At 41.3% G+C, this 17,418-nt stretch overlaps 1 protein-coding gene and 1 long non-coding RNA gene across 2 annotated transcripts in view; one reads left to right on the forward strand and one right to left on the reverse strand.

Moving 5' to 3' along the window:
- PTEN (phosphatase and tensin homolog) overlaps positions 1–14,872 on the reverse strand; it is a 56,779-nt gene extending 41,907 nt beyond the window's left edge. The window contains exon 1 of the mRNA XM_082222098.1: positions 14,078–14,872. Within this exon, the coding sequence (XP_082078224.1) occupies positions 14,078–14,156 (79 nt within the window). The 5' untranslated portion in view covers positions 14,157–14,872. The remainder of the gene's footprint in view (positions 1–14,077) is intronic.
- On the forward strand, positions 8,195–11,424 carry LOC309532221. The gene is made up of 2 exons (XR_014219666.1): positions 8,195–10,352; positions 11,222–11,424. It is a non-coding gene; the product is annotated as an uncharacterized lncRNA (long non-coding RNA).
- Positions 14,873–17,418: the final 2,546 nt, after the last annotated feature.

Consider the following 17,418-nt stretch of genomic DNA (forward strand, 5'->3'; position numbering starts at 1 on the left):
AAGGTAAAACCTGGAGTGGGGGACTTCTGGCAAGCAATACAAAACGCAGATCAGACAAAGACCAACCACACACACACACCGACAAAATGCATTTAAAACACTAACCACAAGTCTGAGGAGTAGGCAACTGAGGAGTACACACACACCTCTGCTCCTGGTCAAGACAGGAAACAGACTGCTCAAGAGGAGGAAGGGAGCTATTAATGGACAAAGGTATGTGTTTCCTGACTTTCAGCACAAGAGGGCAGCATAACCCACTATGCCTTGTGTTCACCACCTCTGCACAATGAGATATTCAGCAGTGAAATCTATTACACTCCTAGAGATTATTCCAATTTCTACTTATCAAGCTTTCCAAAAAATTGTGGGGGGAAAGATTAACAGTAGCATTGTAGCTTCCAATGAGTATATGCATGAAAGAGCAGCACAAACACTTCTGAAGACTAGAACTCAAAAGTATTATATCTATAGGTACACATAAAGTGCAGTTATGACCACGAGAGACAACTGCTAATACCTGTGGGTATGAGGAGAAAGACCAGTGAAACAATTTTACTAAATTGCATTAACAAGGAAGCACAGATAAGCAAAGGCTACAGTCAAAAAAAACTTTAACTAGCCATCCAGTCTGCAACTTGCGAGGGATAACGAGTCACTGTCCCCAGTCTTAGGTTGCATCATACTTACTCACCCTACCCATCCACTATTGCTGCTATTCCTGAAAAGCTATTTTAGGAGTCGGGTGTCAAAGTTAATTGCTGCACTTCTCTACCTTTTTCATATTTAAGGGCCAACTAATATAAAAGCCTGCAATAGAGAACATAGGCATGCAAACATACTAACAACCACAGTTCTATACTGTTTCACCTGGTTAGGAAAAACTGCAGCACAGTGCTCTATTACCTGTCAGTTCTACCTCAACATTCTATCCCCCATCTCTTTCAACCACAAGTGTTAAAGACTTACGAATCCAGATATCCTAACCATGTAGATTTGATACTGAAGTCCAGTTATCAATTAACCTGACTTTTAAGCTCATGGTGAAGTGTCGCAGCAAGAAGAAGATAGCACGTTTATAGTAGGGGTAGAGGCAGGATGGGGAAGGATGAAGGAGCAGCAGCACAAAGTATACAGGGTTAGTTAGGGCGGGCAAACATTCCCTGTGTAATTATTTGCAAAGCTGCTTAAGATGTTTACATAGACTAAGGAGCAAACCAGACATCATGGCAGCAAACCAGTGTCCAGAAATCTAGTCACTGCTGATTTCCGGGGGGGGGGGGGGATAGAAATGCAACAAGGGCAGGAAGGAGATTTTTTCAGTTTTTTCAGTCATAAGAGCTGCCCAGCTGTTCTTCCCCAGGTGGGGCTGTGTATAAAATGGAAGGACCAAAAAAAAAAAAAGAAGAAGAAGCTAAAATGTAGATGGTTTCCAAGAATCACTCCAACCTATTGTACTTTTCTACCAGAGACTTACCTTTGCAATAAGAAGTCTAAACCAGTGGTTCTCAACCTCCCTCACTCGCCCTAAGAACACTAGAAAACAGCTGATGGTCTTGGTGGACAGTTTAATGGTTTTTCTGCCTGTTGTAGAGAGTGTATGAGATATACTGTATAATTTTTTATTGCCATTATTTTTGTTTCTTTTAAAAGAAGCAATAAAAATGCAATTAAAAATCGGTATGAATATTTAATGGTGGACATACCAGACCACCTGAATGAAGATCACAGACCATTGGTGGTCCATAGTTTGGAAACCCCAAGCCTAGACTCTAAACATCAGCAACTGCCAAATATTATATATCATTTATGCATGCCCTACTCAATGTGGTGGACTGCAGACTGGTGTCGATTTGCAAGCCATCAGCTACTGGTCCCTGATGACTCTACCACAGCCCAGTTTGGGTGGGACACTTCAGGGACTGGTCCCTGGCTTATTTGAATGGGGAGGGTTTACAGGTCCACCACATCAGATAGCTTGAGAAGCACTGATTTATATAGCCTATAGATGTGGACTGATCTCCAATTTACAAATAAACTACTATCAATTTTAGGAGGTTTAATATAATAAATAATTAATTTATCAGCACTCCAGGAAGAGTAAGAAAAAATAGTTGTCACTGCATAACCTCAGTGTGTCTTAACATTTTTTTTATGCTGTACAGCTATAATGCAAAGAGGTTAAAAACTTGTTTTAGAAGTGGAAGCAAGCTACAGTTGAAGACTTATGGCTGATTAGCTATTGGCAGTGAATTTGGTTTTGCTATTCTACCTGATGTCCTCTTTGCTAACATTTTAGTACAAAGTGATGGAATGGGAGAGCAATGAACAGAGCAGGAGGGGAACATGACATCAGAAAACATAAACTCATCTTTCAGGAACAACAAGTTCTGACCGACCAGCTTAAATATGCAAGTATTAATCTCCAGGAAGAAATCATATGTGCACACCCTTAGTCACATGCCCTATTTTTTTCTCCAGCACTTATCAACCCTGCAAAAACCTATTTGTAAAAGGCCTCAGCCATTGCATACTTTTAAATACCTGGCATTTTAGGAGAGATCTTACTCCACCTCTCTGCAGTTGACAGCAAGATATAGTTCCATTCTGGCTGGAGGTGTCCCAAGTAAAACATACAAAACCAATACTCTTATGTTGAAGCTACACAGTACAGCATAGGGCCTGCAGAAAACACAAACTTGCGTCCTATCCACACCTATTTCAGAATAGTTCCCATTGAATTCAATGATATTTTCTTCCTAGAATTCTTCAGAAAAAGACACCAAAGGATTTATTATCAGTGTGCACTTAACCTCTGAGAATGCTGATCTAGGAGCAGGCCAAGGAACAGCTTTTCCCCCTCAAAGGTATCTTGTTGAAGGAGACCAGCCATCTCTGTACAGCCATTAATTTAAAAACCTGCCTCCTTAGTATCTCATGGTTTGATAAAATCAAAAGCCTAGTTTCCCCCATATTGTTTCTTCTCCAGTAGAATGCAAATTACTAAAGAACTCATCTAGCAGCAGCAAATTTCTAGAAAGCATTGCTCAAATGCCTAGGAATGATTCAAATGAACCAAGTACCAAGGAACGGTTCAAAAGAACCAAGTACCAAGTCATATGAATTAAACAAAAGGTATGTAATGCAATGTGACTTAATTATGTAAGGAAAGCTATTTATAAAAAATAATAAATCATAGGGTATTTCACAATGGGGAGGGGGACCAAGGGAGAGGAAAGGTCACAGATCATGAGTTTTAATTTGTTTTAGTCTGTTCTATTGTGCTTTTAACTTTTTGTATGTTTTAAATTATGATAATAATTTTTTAGTAATAATGTCATTGTTTTATCTTTTTTGAAAACTGCTTTGAAGTTTTTTTCAACAATCAAACAGTATAGATAGATAGATAGATAGATAGATAGACAGATAGATAGACAGATAGATATAGATATATATGAAATAAATAAATAACTCTTCACCATACTCTTTTTGTCATCTGCTAAAAACACTCTTGTCTAGACAAGCCTACTGAGATACAGTGGTGCCCCGCAAGACGAATGCCTCGCAATACAAAAAACTCGCTAGACGAAAGTTTTTTCCGTTCGCGATTTGCCTCGCAAGACGAATTTCCCCTATGGGCTTGCTTCGCAAGACGAAAACGTCTCGCGACTTTTTTTCTTTGACTAAAAACAAAGACATGTTTTGTTTATAAAGTTAATTTATTTTCCCTTAAATTTTTGAACTGCTCTTTACAGTATGTGTGACTTTAAAGAGCAATTAATAAACTGTTGTTGTACCAAATTTGGCTTTGTTTGGACTTTTTTTGACCATAGGAACGCATTAATTGATTTTCAATGCATTCCTATGGGATTTCGTGCTTTGCAAGACGAAAAATTCGCTAGACGACAAAAATTGCGGAACGAATTAATTTCGTCTTGCGGGGCACCACTGTACTTAGACAGTTGAGGTAATTTTTGATTTGTTTTAGTAATTTAAATTTTCTATGTATGATTATGAATTTTTCTCAATTTTATTGTTTTATTTTTTGCACCCTGCTTTGAGGGGTTTTTTTTACCATCAAGTGGTATATAAATAACCAAAGAGGAAATCAAAGAAATATTGGAGAATGTAAGCATATTCAAGTCAGCAGGTCCTGATGACATTCACTCAAGGATCCCATGGGAGTTACGCTGGTCTCTCAGAACCACTAGTAATTATGTGTGTGAACTCATGGAAAATGGCATGGTCCCAAAAGGCTACAGAGCAAAAGTAAAGTGCATCTTTTTTATTTTAAAAGGAAAGCAGAAAAATTATTCTGGCTTCTGCATTTTAAAATTGGAGCACATACTGAAGCACAGAGAAGAATATGAGTGGCTAGCATTCAATGGTTATAAATTGTACTGAGCCAAACGAAGTTGCTTTTTTAAGAAGCCAGACTGGATTAGGTAGAGAATAACCCACTGATATATCTTAGCTATGCCGAGGCTTCTGATCTCCGTCTTCATGACAACCACACCAGAAAAGTTATTTGGGAGGGTAGCAAACAAACAACAAACTATCGCAAGAGGGATATAATTTGTTGAAAAACTGCACAAAGAAATAAAATAGATCAGTATCAAATTGTAAAGAGATTTCCAGCCGTGCTGGTAGTTCTCTCTTCAATTTCTTAATCAACACAGCTGAAGATGACCATACACCATGTTGGATCCAAAATAAAGGGACTGCAAACACTAAAATGTTAGATGTATCTATGAAAAGTAAGGTGCACAGCAATATGATAAAACAAAAAAAGTTGTATATTTAAAACAAAGAACTGTACATACAATACTGTGGGCACGGAAGACGAGGGAGAAAAAATTTAACTGGGTGAACAACTGCACTTCTAAAAACTTCAGCTTATAGGGAATAAACTGGATAAGTCAATGTGATGCAGTGGAACAAAATAGCAATGCCATTATAGACCACATTAAGAGCAATACTGTCTTTAAAATACAAATGAATAACCATAGCATTCTATTCAGCACTGATGAAGATCTCATTTGTGTTCAATTCTGGGCAACAGAAGTCAACAACAATGTAGATAAACTGCAAAAGATTGATAATATAATAAGAGCAGCTTTGCTGGATGAGAACAAAGATCAATCTAGTTTAGCATCCTGCTTCTAACACTGCCTAGTCAGATACATCCAGAAAGCACACTACCAGGTCATGCAGGTAACAGCCATCCCCCACTGTTCATCATCCCCCAGCAACTAGTCTTTATTAGTTTACTCTGATGGCAATATTTTCCAAGTAAAGAGATAAAGGCAAGTAGGAGAGCATGGGCCCTCCTACATTATATTCAAATTTAGAATGACAGCACTAGTTAGGAACCACCACTTTCTAACTGAACTAATACATCTTACAGCAGACTTACTTGGCAGTAAACCTCACTGAGTTCACTGATATTTATGCCCAAGTGTGCATGTATAGATTTCAATCTAAGTTCTAAAAAACCTTAAAGATCAAATTCCAGAACATTAGTGCATGCATGTAAACACCAACTTCTGGGAGGAAAAAGGTCTGGGCATTACTTGTTTTGAAAATCACTCAGTTGGAAAGTTCTATGCAGACATCATGTGAATAAGACATAATAAAACACCCTTTTAGGTGTTTTTATTCTACTGTCCCTCTATCAATGTAAGGATTTTAAATTTGCTAGAGACTAAGGACTCATTTTCATTTAGTTGGGGAACACACAAATGGCCTGTTAAAACAAACAGCAAAGTAGTAATGGATTCTTACTGCAAAAATGGCATTTCTCTGAATTTTCAATCAAGTCTTCTTAAAGCTACTGAACTGTATCATTAGAATATTTACCAAAGCAGCAGTATGATGTTATTAACCACTGATAACTCATATATATGTGCATAACACACACGCAAAAAAAAAAAATCCCTGCCAGGAAAAATACACTTTTTAAGCCAAACCAGAACTTTTTATAACTCATTATTCCTTTTGCATATTTTTTTTCAGAGTCATCACTACTTTCCCTAAAAATATGCACTACCACAAGGAAACTTTTCTGCATTAAAATATTACTGTATTCTATAGGTAGGTACAGGCACATTTTTTTAAATCCAAAAAAATTCAATCCACTGAGGATGTCAAATATATGGTCTTAAACTATAATATTGCTCTTTTCCCAATGAACATCTGGTGCAACTTTCAGAACATTTATGACCCGACTTAATTTATTTCATAGCAGAAAAAACATTTACTGCATAGTCTGCATCTACCCATCAAAAAAGCCTGTCCAGGGAGCAGGCCCACCATAATGGTTTTTCTATGGCAGAAAAATAAAATTCCCATTTTACGTGAAACTTGTTATATTGTGTAATATGAACTTTACCAAATTCATAAAAATCCAGGAGAATTAGAAGCATAAAAAATGAGTAACAGCTTTCACATACCAATATATGGCATGGGATGACTGTATTCATTGCACCAAAGGAACCAATTTATTTATTTTACTTACTTATTCATTCCATAAAAATTTATACACCGTATGATTGTAAAAAATCTCAAAGCGCTTTACAAAAAAACAAAACTGTAAAATCAAGAAAAAAATTACAACCCTACATTAAAACCTACAAAAGTTAAAGTAATAAAACAGACTAAAATTATCTCAACTTTCTAAGCATTTTAGTAGCCTTGTCTAAATAGGAATGCTATTAGCAGGTGCCAAAGAGTATGGTGAAGGTGCCTGCTTTATCTCAATAGGCAAGGAGTTCCAAAGTGCAGCTGCTGACAAACTAAACAATTTTGTTCAAATAGCACTGAAACTACCTTTTTAAAGTATTTAACCCCACTTCTTTTTAGGTATTAGTAACAATATACAACAAAAAATGTGAGCAAAGGACCCATACACTGCAGGAATACCAAGGGACACAATGCTTCTGTAAGCTATGTTAGCTTACAGTTAGAAGACTACATGACATTCTTCTGCAAGAACCATGTTAGTGGGGGCCAAGTCACATAATATTAAGAGAAACTGTGCTTAATTTGCACTGACCAGTGTTGCTAAGCACAAAGCCCATAGGAAAGGCATTCAGCAGTTTTCAGGAACTAGTGGGAAATGCAGATAAATATCAGATTTACAATAGAATTATTTCTGGTTTCTTTGCTGCCAAGAGTAAATGCACATTGTACATAGTGTCGAACTTTATGAAAACGACGCATCCTTTCTGAGAGGAAGTGTACAGATTAGAAACATTATTTAGCCTTGTTTGCCCAACCACTGGAGAAATGGGAAGGTTCTGCTATTCAGAACTCTTCTTCCCCACCCCATTTTCTTTGGCACCACAAAACTAATGCCTTTACCAGTGTACCCCTTCTGAATGAAACTTCGTCTACAGAACCAATATTGTTCATGTACATCACATACTTGCTTGATACACACTCACACAGAGACAGAGACAGAGACAGAGACAAACACTGTATTTTAAGTTAGATATATCTTACAAATGGAGCAGCTAAAAATCTACAATCTGAAGCATTTTGTTTTAAGACATATATGTATGTGTATATCTCTGTGCGCACAAACAAACACAGAATGAATCCAGTTCTCAAAGTGAATATCCTTACATAGCAAAAACAGGATCATACACACTCCAGAGAGAAGCATCAACAGGCTTGGGGGAAAACCAAGTTGTGTAGAAGTAAAAGCAAATTAGGAAATCCCTAAGGTGGGGGGTACTCAAAAATCAGGACGACTGAGCATGCTCAGCAGCTATAGAGTGCAGACTGACTGTTGCAGGGGGGAAATACAAATCCTAGCGGTAGGCTAGAAAGAGCATGCTGGTTGGCTGACACCCTGAATGGAAGGCACTCCATGCTGCAACCTTGTGTCTTCTATTTTAAGTGCCTGTCATAAGAAAGTGCAAGTGCATACATGGAAATAAGCATCAAAAGTGGAAAGCTCTTCCAAACACTGCTTCCATTCAAACCCTGCCTTTCATTCTGGAACAGATTGTGTAGCACCCTATCTGTCAGAAAAGACATACTACAATCACAAAAGTCATTGTTCCAGTTACAGATAGGTAGCCGTGTTGGTCTGCCATAGTAAAAATAAAAAAATTCCTTCCAGTAGCACCTTAAAGACCAACTAAGTTAGTTCTTGGTATGAGCTTGCACACTTCTTCAGATACACTCATTGTGGTATAGTTAGTGGCAAGGATATCTGACTTACAGGGGAGAAGACATAGCTTCAGATCTCTCACTCAAAAAAGTCACTAGGTGACCTTGGGCAAGTCTTTCTCTCAGCCTAATCTATCTCAGATTATATACTACTCTATACTGCTAAAGTATAGCCAAGTATGCACAGAAAATGCATTCAATTTAGCCAGTCCTATAAAAAGGCAGGTTATTTCTGGATCCATTTTACACAGGAATTACATTTTAGGCTGGTCCAACCTAAATCAACAATACCAACACTTATAGGTTGATTTACAATATTTTGAACTCTTTAAGCAAGATAAAATTGACATACTAAGAATAATATTTCATGATTTTCACAAATACAAAAGTTAAACAATCCTATTGAAGTTAAACAAAATCCTATTGAATCAGCAAGCCAAATATAGCCAAAAGGCAGTTCATAGCTGCACAGCAGCAGTGTTGCCATTTTGATTTTGCCTTTTGTGGTAGGATGCAACCGGCTAAACCCACACCATTCATGATGCAGAGGGAAACTAAACTCCCAAGACAAAAAGCAGGATCTGTCTCTAAAGGCTAAAAAAACCTGAGAATCAACCACTCAAAATGCACCTATCAAGACTGCATGACCAACAGTCAATTCAAAGGGAGAGCTTTGCTACTTGGGGGGGGGGAGGTAACTACCTGTTGAACCTATGCTGAAAAAACAGAGACAAAGTGAAGGGAGTTCCATCTCTCTGGAAAACTACAGTAAGCCACTGAGCATTCCCAGAGGCAGAAAGAAGTCCAGATAGAGAAACAGTCTCCCAGAAGCCTGCATTATATTCACTAAATTAAAAAAAAAAGTATGAAAAAGATTATTACTAGAGATGATGTGTTTGTGTTATATAATCCAACTGACAAGGTACACTCCATTGCAGACTACCATCTACTTTGTGTGGTACTTGGCTCACCTCAAAGCAGGTAAAACATTATTTGAGACCCAAGACAGCAAATGAAAATGTGCAGTTAACACCCTGAATTTCTACGAATTTTCCATCTTTGAAACACTTGTGTTAACAAGGGACACTACTGACAGAGTAAGCCATTCTACTTTCTGCACACCATAATCTGGACATTTGCAAACTAAAATGTTTATTTTATTCCTAAACTCTTAGGAATATGGGTATAGGGAAATCCTGGGGAAGACTCAGCTTTAAAGCACTTCTATGCAATATCTAAAAACCATGATATTTATAGGTATCCATTATATGTATCATTACTATGAAATAGTGGTTTTGTGTCAGAATTAGTGAAAATAAACTGTAGATGCCAAAAAATTATTTTCAGTGGGACATGGGAAGTGTACTCCTTACCCACCAGGAAGGGCAGAAAGTGGTGTTTTCCATGCTACTTGACAGATGCTGAAGATGCTTATGAGTGCACAGATTGACTTGTAAATTACAGATATTAAATGTGTAATTTGTAACACAGTTCAGAATCTAAAGAGATTTAAAATATTGCTGTAAAAATGCATTGTGTCTCCTACGTCTAAAATAAAGCCTCTGATTAATCTATCCTCAATATGGGAGGAGATACTTTAAAAAGCAGTTTGAAGTAAGTTTATAAAGACGGATGCACAAGCATCAGAATATAACACATTTTGCATTCATAAAGGCCCAAAGTTCAAAACCTAGAACTCCAATTAAAAGGTGTATTCAACAGTAAGGCTGAGAAACACCTTCCTGAGGTCATGGAGTGCCACTGCCAGTCCAAACAAGCAATATTAATCTAGGCAGAGCAATGGCCTAACTTATACACACTCACAAAGTCATAATCAGGAAAAAAACAATGCCATTTTCAGTGCAAATTAATGTATAGGTTACTCACCATTTCAAAGTTTCTACTAAAACACAGATCATATAGGTACTGCTTGTACTACAACTATTACTGACGAAAAGAGGACCAAAAGTTGAGACTTAAAACTGTGTACACAGTAACACTTGTTAATTGTTAACTTCATGTTTAACTTGTATAACTTTACAAATCTGCACATTCTATATACAACTTTCTAAAACACAAGTTAAGTAATTCCAGCTGAAGGGGATGCCATTCCACATCACTTGAAAGAACTGAGGAAAGGAACTACACTCAAAGGAACTACAACAAGAATCAATCAGGTATTTAAATTTACCACTATGTACCAAAATTATATGATCTCAGACGTACACACAATAAGAGAATCTATTAACTATCTATTTTAATGACTTTCAAATTGGCAAAGTAGAATAATTACACCTTTTGCAAATAAAATGTAAATCTTAAGGAAATTAAGGTAAACTCTACTACCTCTTTCAGGATCAAATATCCACTCTTATTCACATACTATGACTTACATTGTAATCATATACAGAGTAACAGCTAATTTTAAAAAAGCATACAATCTTTCAGATTAGAAATTCTACCTATATTAGGCTGCAGTCCTAAACACATGAACATGTAAACTGCATTGAACACAGAAGATCTTACTTCCATGAAAATATCCACAATTACTCCGTTTATCGGGTATTTGAAGTGTACAGCAATTTAGATTTTGATAACAATGCCCCTCCTAAAAAGAGAGGATGAAAAGACAGATATACTACAGAAACAGAATTTAAAATATACGAAGTTATGTATGAGAAATCAAGACATCCCGTTCTGTTTTCATTAAAGTTAGGTAACTAAATTTACAAAATCCAAACTACAGCACTGCCTTAATCATATCTACTCTGAAGCAAGCTCTATTTAATTCAATGAGACTTATTCACAGGTACGTGAGTTTAGGACTGAAGTCTCCCAAGCCCACTTACCTGGGAGTAAGCCCCATTACATTAGGTATTACATTCCACTGAAAGCAATGGAAGAGGATTTACAATACGTAATTCTAAGCATGTATACTCAAAAGTAAAGTCTCCCGAAGTTTAAACAAGCTCAACCAAGTATGAACAGGATTGCAATTAGCTGCAACTAACTTCTGTTTGATCATGTACACTGTCTTTCATATTAGCGAACAGGACATATAATTACTTGTCTCATCAAGTTAAGTAGGAAGTACAATTTTCTACAAATGGAAGAAGTGAAATATTTCCAGGCTACATCCGAGGAAGAAATACCCATGCCACAGCACAACTACAATCCTTAGGTACCGTAATTGATTCCAGAGGAGTAATTCTGAAATAGGTATTTTCATTTATTGCTTTTTGTATATATGACTAAGAAATTCCTTGTACAATATTTCTATGCTTACCAATAGGTTATTTCTATATATGAGTTGATTTAATTTAAAATCTATTGGCTTAACAAATGGTTTGGATTATTTTTGTTTGTCTAACAGCACAGCCATAGGTATGTTTTCTCAGAAATAAGCCCATCTAAGTTCAATGGGACATGCAACATAACACTATACATATTTCCTTGGAAGCAATCTGTGTTCAGCGAAGCTTATTCCCAGGGATAAGTTTGCAACCTCAAGCTCTAAGAAATGTTGCTAATATTGCAGCCTAAGACAGTGGTGAGCAGACCTCAGGTTTGCAGAATCTACTTATTTTTTACCTTAACTCCAAGACCCAACAACTAGAGCCAGGTACAAAAGACATTCACTTAGAATTAAAGAAAAGGATGTCTCTGAGCAGCTACTGATCAAAAGAACCAAAAATGAGTTCAGTTACTTCCTACAAAAATCTATTCTTGGTTACCCAAAGGTTTGCTTACGTCAGCAACTTATTTGAGGAGGGGGCACTTTGTTGTTCTTATTGTTAAACAATTTGAGACTCAGATCTTTGGATTATTGCAGTAGATCAAGAATATCTATCAGTAGATTCTGATCTAACTTCTGCCTGTGCCTGGCCTAAGAGATTCATTTTAACCTTGTGATGTGTGAAGAGATTTCAACTTATTAAATGGCTGGAGGATTCTCCAATACACTGGTGACACTTTACTGTTCCAGTATCAAATATTTAACCTTTAGATTCTCCGTGCTGCAACTTCACACACACTGTCCAATTGTGAGTTAAAAGAGCTGTCTTTCAATTATGTATTGGAATAAGAACTAACAAGTTTTCATTTTTAAATGTTTTTTAATGCTGTTAGCAGAAACACCAGTGGCAAGATAATTTGAATTTTCTTGCTCTATGATCAAAAATCTTACCATGTAAAAGCAGCTCTATTATTCATATATTTAAAATGATCAGTGAAATGATCAGTAATTAAGTTATCACTTTCACGCAGTGTGAATTGCTTGCTACAATATCAGAAGCACAAATATACTATACACATTTACCTGGCAGTAAGCCCACTGAACATAGTCATACTTCTGAGGAAACATACACAAGTACTGCAAATGTGGTAAACTAATTGAAAGATGGAATGTAATTTGAGCTAACAAAAAAAAATTAAGTTTTGTTGCTTAAACGAGTATTTTATAAGAATATGTATCTTTCACCAATTAAGAATACCTAACATTCAAAAGATTAGAAAAACCACCAAAGGGTTAAGCAGATGTAACAAACTGTTTGGTAAGCAGTTCTGAACACTTGAGATTCCAATTAGAGAAATCTAGAGTAAGGCCACAGAGCCTCTCAATACAAAATCTTTACAAATTTAACAGCCTCCCGCCCCATAAAACCACCTATCTCATCAGTATTCTTTCTGAAGAGATATTAGCCTAATGCTAGTATACTGTACTGAAAAAGTGTTCCCACTTTCATTGTTTCTCAAATTTACTAGGCTACAATTTAACACAGAATCACTTCCCTGTAACATGCTGTTTCTATTGGGGGAGGTGAAAGAATTCACAATGTTAAACAATGTAGGCATTTGCAGATGCAACATAAACTACTGGGATGAAAGTTTTGTTAAGAACCAACTTCCTAGTTCTAACTGCTTTGGAGTCATATTATCAATGCAGTATTTTAGGACTGTTATAGAAAATTGTCTTCTCATCCCTATGTATTTAAAGTGATGCTGCCATCAACCATGGGTACATCAACCACCCCAACACTTTAACAGAAAATAGTTACTGCAGTAATAGTCTGAAGCTTATTAGGTACTTTTAAGTAGGATGTAACACCCCACATTAAATGCATGTTAAATAATGCCACGCAATAATTTTATTCCAAATGACCACTAATACTCTTTGCAATCATACTTTTAAACATATAAATATGCATTAATCTATGTGGCATTATCATTTAGGAGTCTTATTTTACTAGCTATAATAAAACACAAAAATTGCAACTTATGAACAACCCTCAATCTACTCATTCTACAGGCAAGAAAAGGAACAACACTAAGTACTGTAAATTGACTCAGTGTGCATTTTCTATACTCCAAAAAGGAGCATTTTCCAGAAGACAAAAGGAATTACAATCTAACCAACCACATCTTTGTCACTGTAACTGGTAAAGTCTTAAACAGATGAAGCTGCAATCCTAGATTGCACTACACCATGTATCGCATTATACAAAAGACACTGAAAGAAACATGCTAGATAATCGCTGCATAATTCTGATGCAACAGCTGTATGTGCACTACTGCTTTCCACTTGAATTTCATCTCTACCTTTTAGTGCCAGGCCTAGGCCTGAGCCTGCCAGATTCTAGCTGCTGCAAATCAGCGAGGGGGGAGGGGAGCCGAGGCAGGGGGGAATCACAGCAGCTTTTTTGAAAGAATTACCTAAGGGGGGGAGAGAAAGCGATGAGGGACAGGGGGACACAGGTCTCCCTTTGACTGAGTGTGGGGGTGGGGAGTAAAGGGAGGGTGGGGGGAATTTAAGACATATGGGTTCCACCTCCCCTAAGGAAGAAGAAAAAATGAAAAGCGTCCCCGGCCCAGCCAGGCCAGGCCTGCACAAAATTTGGGATACAGGTCAGGTCTAAATCGAAGCCATCCTCCTGGTATCGCCTTTTGTTCCTGCTGACGATCTCTTTGATGATGGCGGTCATGTCTGGGAGCCGGGAGCCGCTCAGGAACAGCGCGGATAGGCACGGCGGCGGCTGCAGGGCGCAGATGGCTCGGAGCCTCGGCGGAGGAGGCTGTTCCCCCACCTCTCCCCGCCGCCGGTGATGAAGAGGGCGGCCGCGGCGGCGGCTGGAAAGCGATGCTGCTGCTGCTGCTCCTTCTTCGGGCGCTGCGAGGACGGCGGCACCGCGGACAGGGCCCGCTGCTGCTGGTTGCGGCGGCAATTCAGGCGAAGGCCCCGCAGCAGCACAAGGGCCCTGGCCAGAAGGCGGCGGCGGCGGCTGCTGCTGCAAGGAAAGTCCTCCTGCCGCTGCTGCAGCTCCCGCCACTGGCGCGGCTCCCCTCAGCTCAGGCAGGCTATACCTTGAGCGCGGCGGCGGCGGGGGAGAAATGGGGCCCCGAGTCTCCTTAGCGCTGCTGCTGCCTGGCGAGAAAGAGGAACCGCCGCCGCCGCCGCCGCGCTCCCTTTCCCTCTCGCTCGAACGGCGGCGCTCCAGCACAAACGGTGACAGCAGCTCCGCGGCCGCGGAGGGGCTCTGGGCCCCCGGCTGGCTTCCTTCTCTCCGCGCCCCCCGCCGAGCACCGCACCCCGCGAGAACCGGGGCCGGGCGGGCGGGCAGGCGAGCAGGCTGAGGCTTTTCCGCGGAAGGCGGCCGGCTTGAAAGTTTCGGTGCTCCTTTGGCTCGCACCTCCGGTGGTTGGGGGGGGGGGGCAGCAGGCGGGGAAAGGGGGGGAAGGAAAGGGAGGGGGAGGCGGCTGGGCCTGGAGGGAGGGAGGGAGGGAAGCGGAGGGGGAAAGAGCAAGCTCAGGTCCTGAGGGGCGCGCGGGGCTGGAGGCTGCCCCGTGTCATTTTCCTTTTCTCTGCTGCCGCCGACGTTATAGTTCCTTCTCCCTCAGTCCATCGGGGCGAGCGCGCTCCCTCGTCGCCTCAGCGCCAGATCTCTGTCACCGCGAGCGCGCAAGCGCCACCCCCCCCCCTCACACCGCCGCTCCCGCGTCGTCGTCGCCGCTGCTGCTGCTGCTGCCGTCTCCGCCGCACGCCCGGCTTCCACGAGCGTCACTGCCGTCAGTTCGTCCAACCGTTCCCCAGCCGTTGGGCTGTGGCTCCCGAGCCCCAGCGCCAACCGCCTGAGCTTCAAACTGCCATCATGGCTGCAGTTTCCGAGAGGAGGGGGGTGGAGGAGGAGGAGGAGGAGAATGAGGGAAGGGAAGCAGGGAGGGGGGAAGGGAGAAGAGGGAACGGCAGCGAGAGAGGGAGAAAGAAGCGGGGGGGGGAGACTCAGAGAGAGAGAGAAAGAGAGAATCGGAGCTACGAAACCACTCCTCGCTTAGGTCCTTCCGCCGTTGCTGCCGCCGCGTACGAAAAAATTAGTTCTCCACCGCCACATCACCGCCTCCTCGGCTCCAGCGGGCTCGCTGCGCGCTCTGGCCAAGTAGCAACTCCCTCCCCCTGCCGCCGCCGCCGTCCGGGTTCCTTATAGCGCCTAACGAGAGGAGGTTTGGCTCTTCTCACACGGAAGGGTCTGGCCGAGACATAACCGATCAAAAGAGGGGGGGGGGAGGAACAGGGAGAGCGCGCGCACACACACGCACACACACACACACACACACACGTACTGAGTGGCGGAAGGATACAATAGACTATTGCCTCATTTCAATGACGGGCTAATTCCCTGCGGAGTCACGTGACGAGCGCTAGGAGCGGGGGGACTTCCCGCTTCCCTGTCTTCCTAACCACCGCCGCTGCCAGCCTCGACCGCGCTCCTATGCAGCGACGGGGCTCCCCCCCCCCCACTTAAGTGGTCAGATTTTTTGTACTTTAGTAACAGGGACTGGAGATATTAGACGTTGGCCGTTGCAAATCTTGTCGCTGAAGTCCGGGCCGTTTGCAAATATGGTAGCCAGTGACGGGGGGGGGGGTAGCCTGACCTCGCCTGCTCTTGCGCTTTTTGCAGCAGTTTGGTTTTTGTAGAAATCGGCAGGTGGAAGTTTGCAACGGTTATCGCCTGATAACGTCTGCAGATACGTGTGTGTGTGCTTTAATGTTGGTAAAATTAACAGATTGGGCCTTGGAAATCTGGTTCCTTCAGCAGCATTATTCGATAGAAAGCGGTGGGCGAAATGGGTGGCTGCGTCGTCCTTTCAGCCGGGGCTCGTTATGTGAGCGTTGGATCCTTACAATTTGGCTCTTAGCCTCCTGCGTGGTGCTGGATCTTTAAAAAATAAAAAAGTGTTCTTTCTCAGTCCTGTAGACACCTGTAAACTTTTAACAGGGAAGGGTTGCCTTTCGTGGCTTTGCGTGCCTAGTTGCTGATGTCACTCGGCGCTCAAAAAACTGACAGCAAAGTCGCCCTGGTCACAAGTGGCTGCAGGAAAAGAGGAGACAGGCCAGGCGAGTCGGGGCGATCGTGCAAGAGCAAGTAGTGATCAAAAGCAGCGGGGCGAATACAGGGAAGTGCCAAGAGCAGCCCTGAATGCGGTGGCCCCCAGGTGGCTGCAATGCAGCGCGAACTATCAGCAGCCACCCTTCGCTCCATGGCTTCCGTCTGAGCTTGGTCTTTAACAGCGAAGCATGGCAAGAAACGGATGCACCGGTCGCCAGGGCTGCTGCGCCACCTATTGCCTTGGAAGAGGAAACCGCAGTTGCAATGAGCGCCCACAACGCCCGCCCTCACCCCGCCGCCGTCCTGCTCCTCAAAATTCCCAGGGCCACCGGCCCAGTCGGCCCCACCCACCTCTCGTTAGGGCGCCCAAGCTATGCTTCAGTGCTTGCACGTCAAAAAAATAAAGAAATACATGGGCTACTCCTTAGAGAGAAGGGGTGGGAAAATGCTCAAAGCCAAACAACAGCGAAAAGCAAAACTGATCACCTCTGCTTTCCCAACCTTTAAAAAATGTTCTCCATTATGTGGGCTAGAGAAGGCATTAAAATATTTATCAGTTCCTTAGGATTCCATGGTCTTATGTGGAATTTTATCTTGCACATGCTGCAGATTTAGGGCTGCCAACCGATAATTTTTAGCAAACTAGATCTTGTGTCTTTTACAGCACTGTGCAGTACTTTGCTTTGCATCAGTTTACAGTCTTCCCCCCCCCCCTCAGGCTGATGAACATTTTTCAGCTGATGGTCCATCACCATCTCCCTTTGTGAGGACAGATGGGGAGAATTCATTAGCTTTTCTGCAACATTCCTGTCTTAAGTGGTTGTCTCATGCCTTGGTGCTCTGGTGGCCTGGCTAGTTCTTT

This window comes from Podarcis vaucheri (assembly GCF_965113315.1).
Source record: "Podarcis vaucheri genome assembly, chromosome: 5".
NCBI classification, from domain to species: Eukaryota; Metazoa; Chordata; class Lepidosauria; order Squamata; family Lacertidae; genus Podarcis; species Podarcis vaucheri.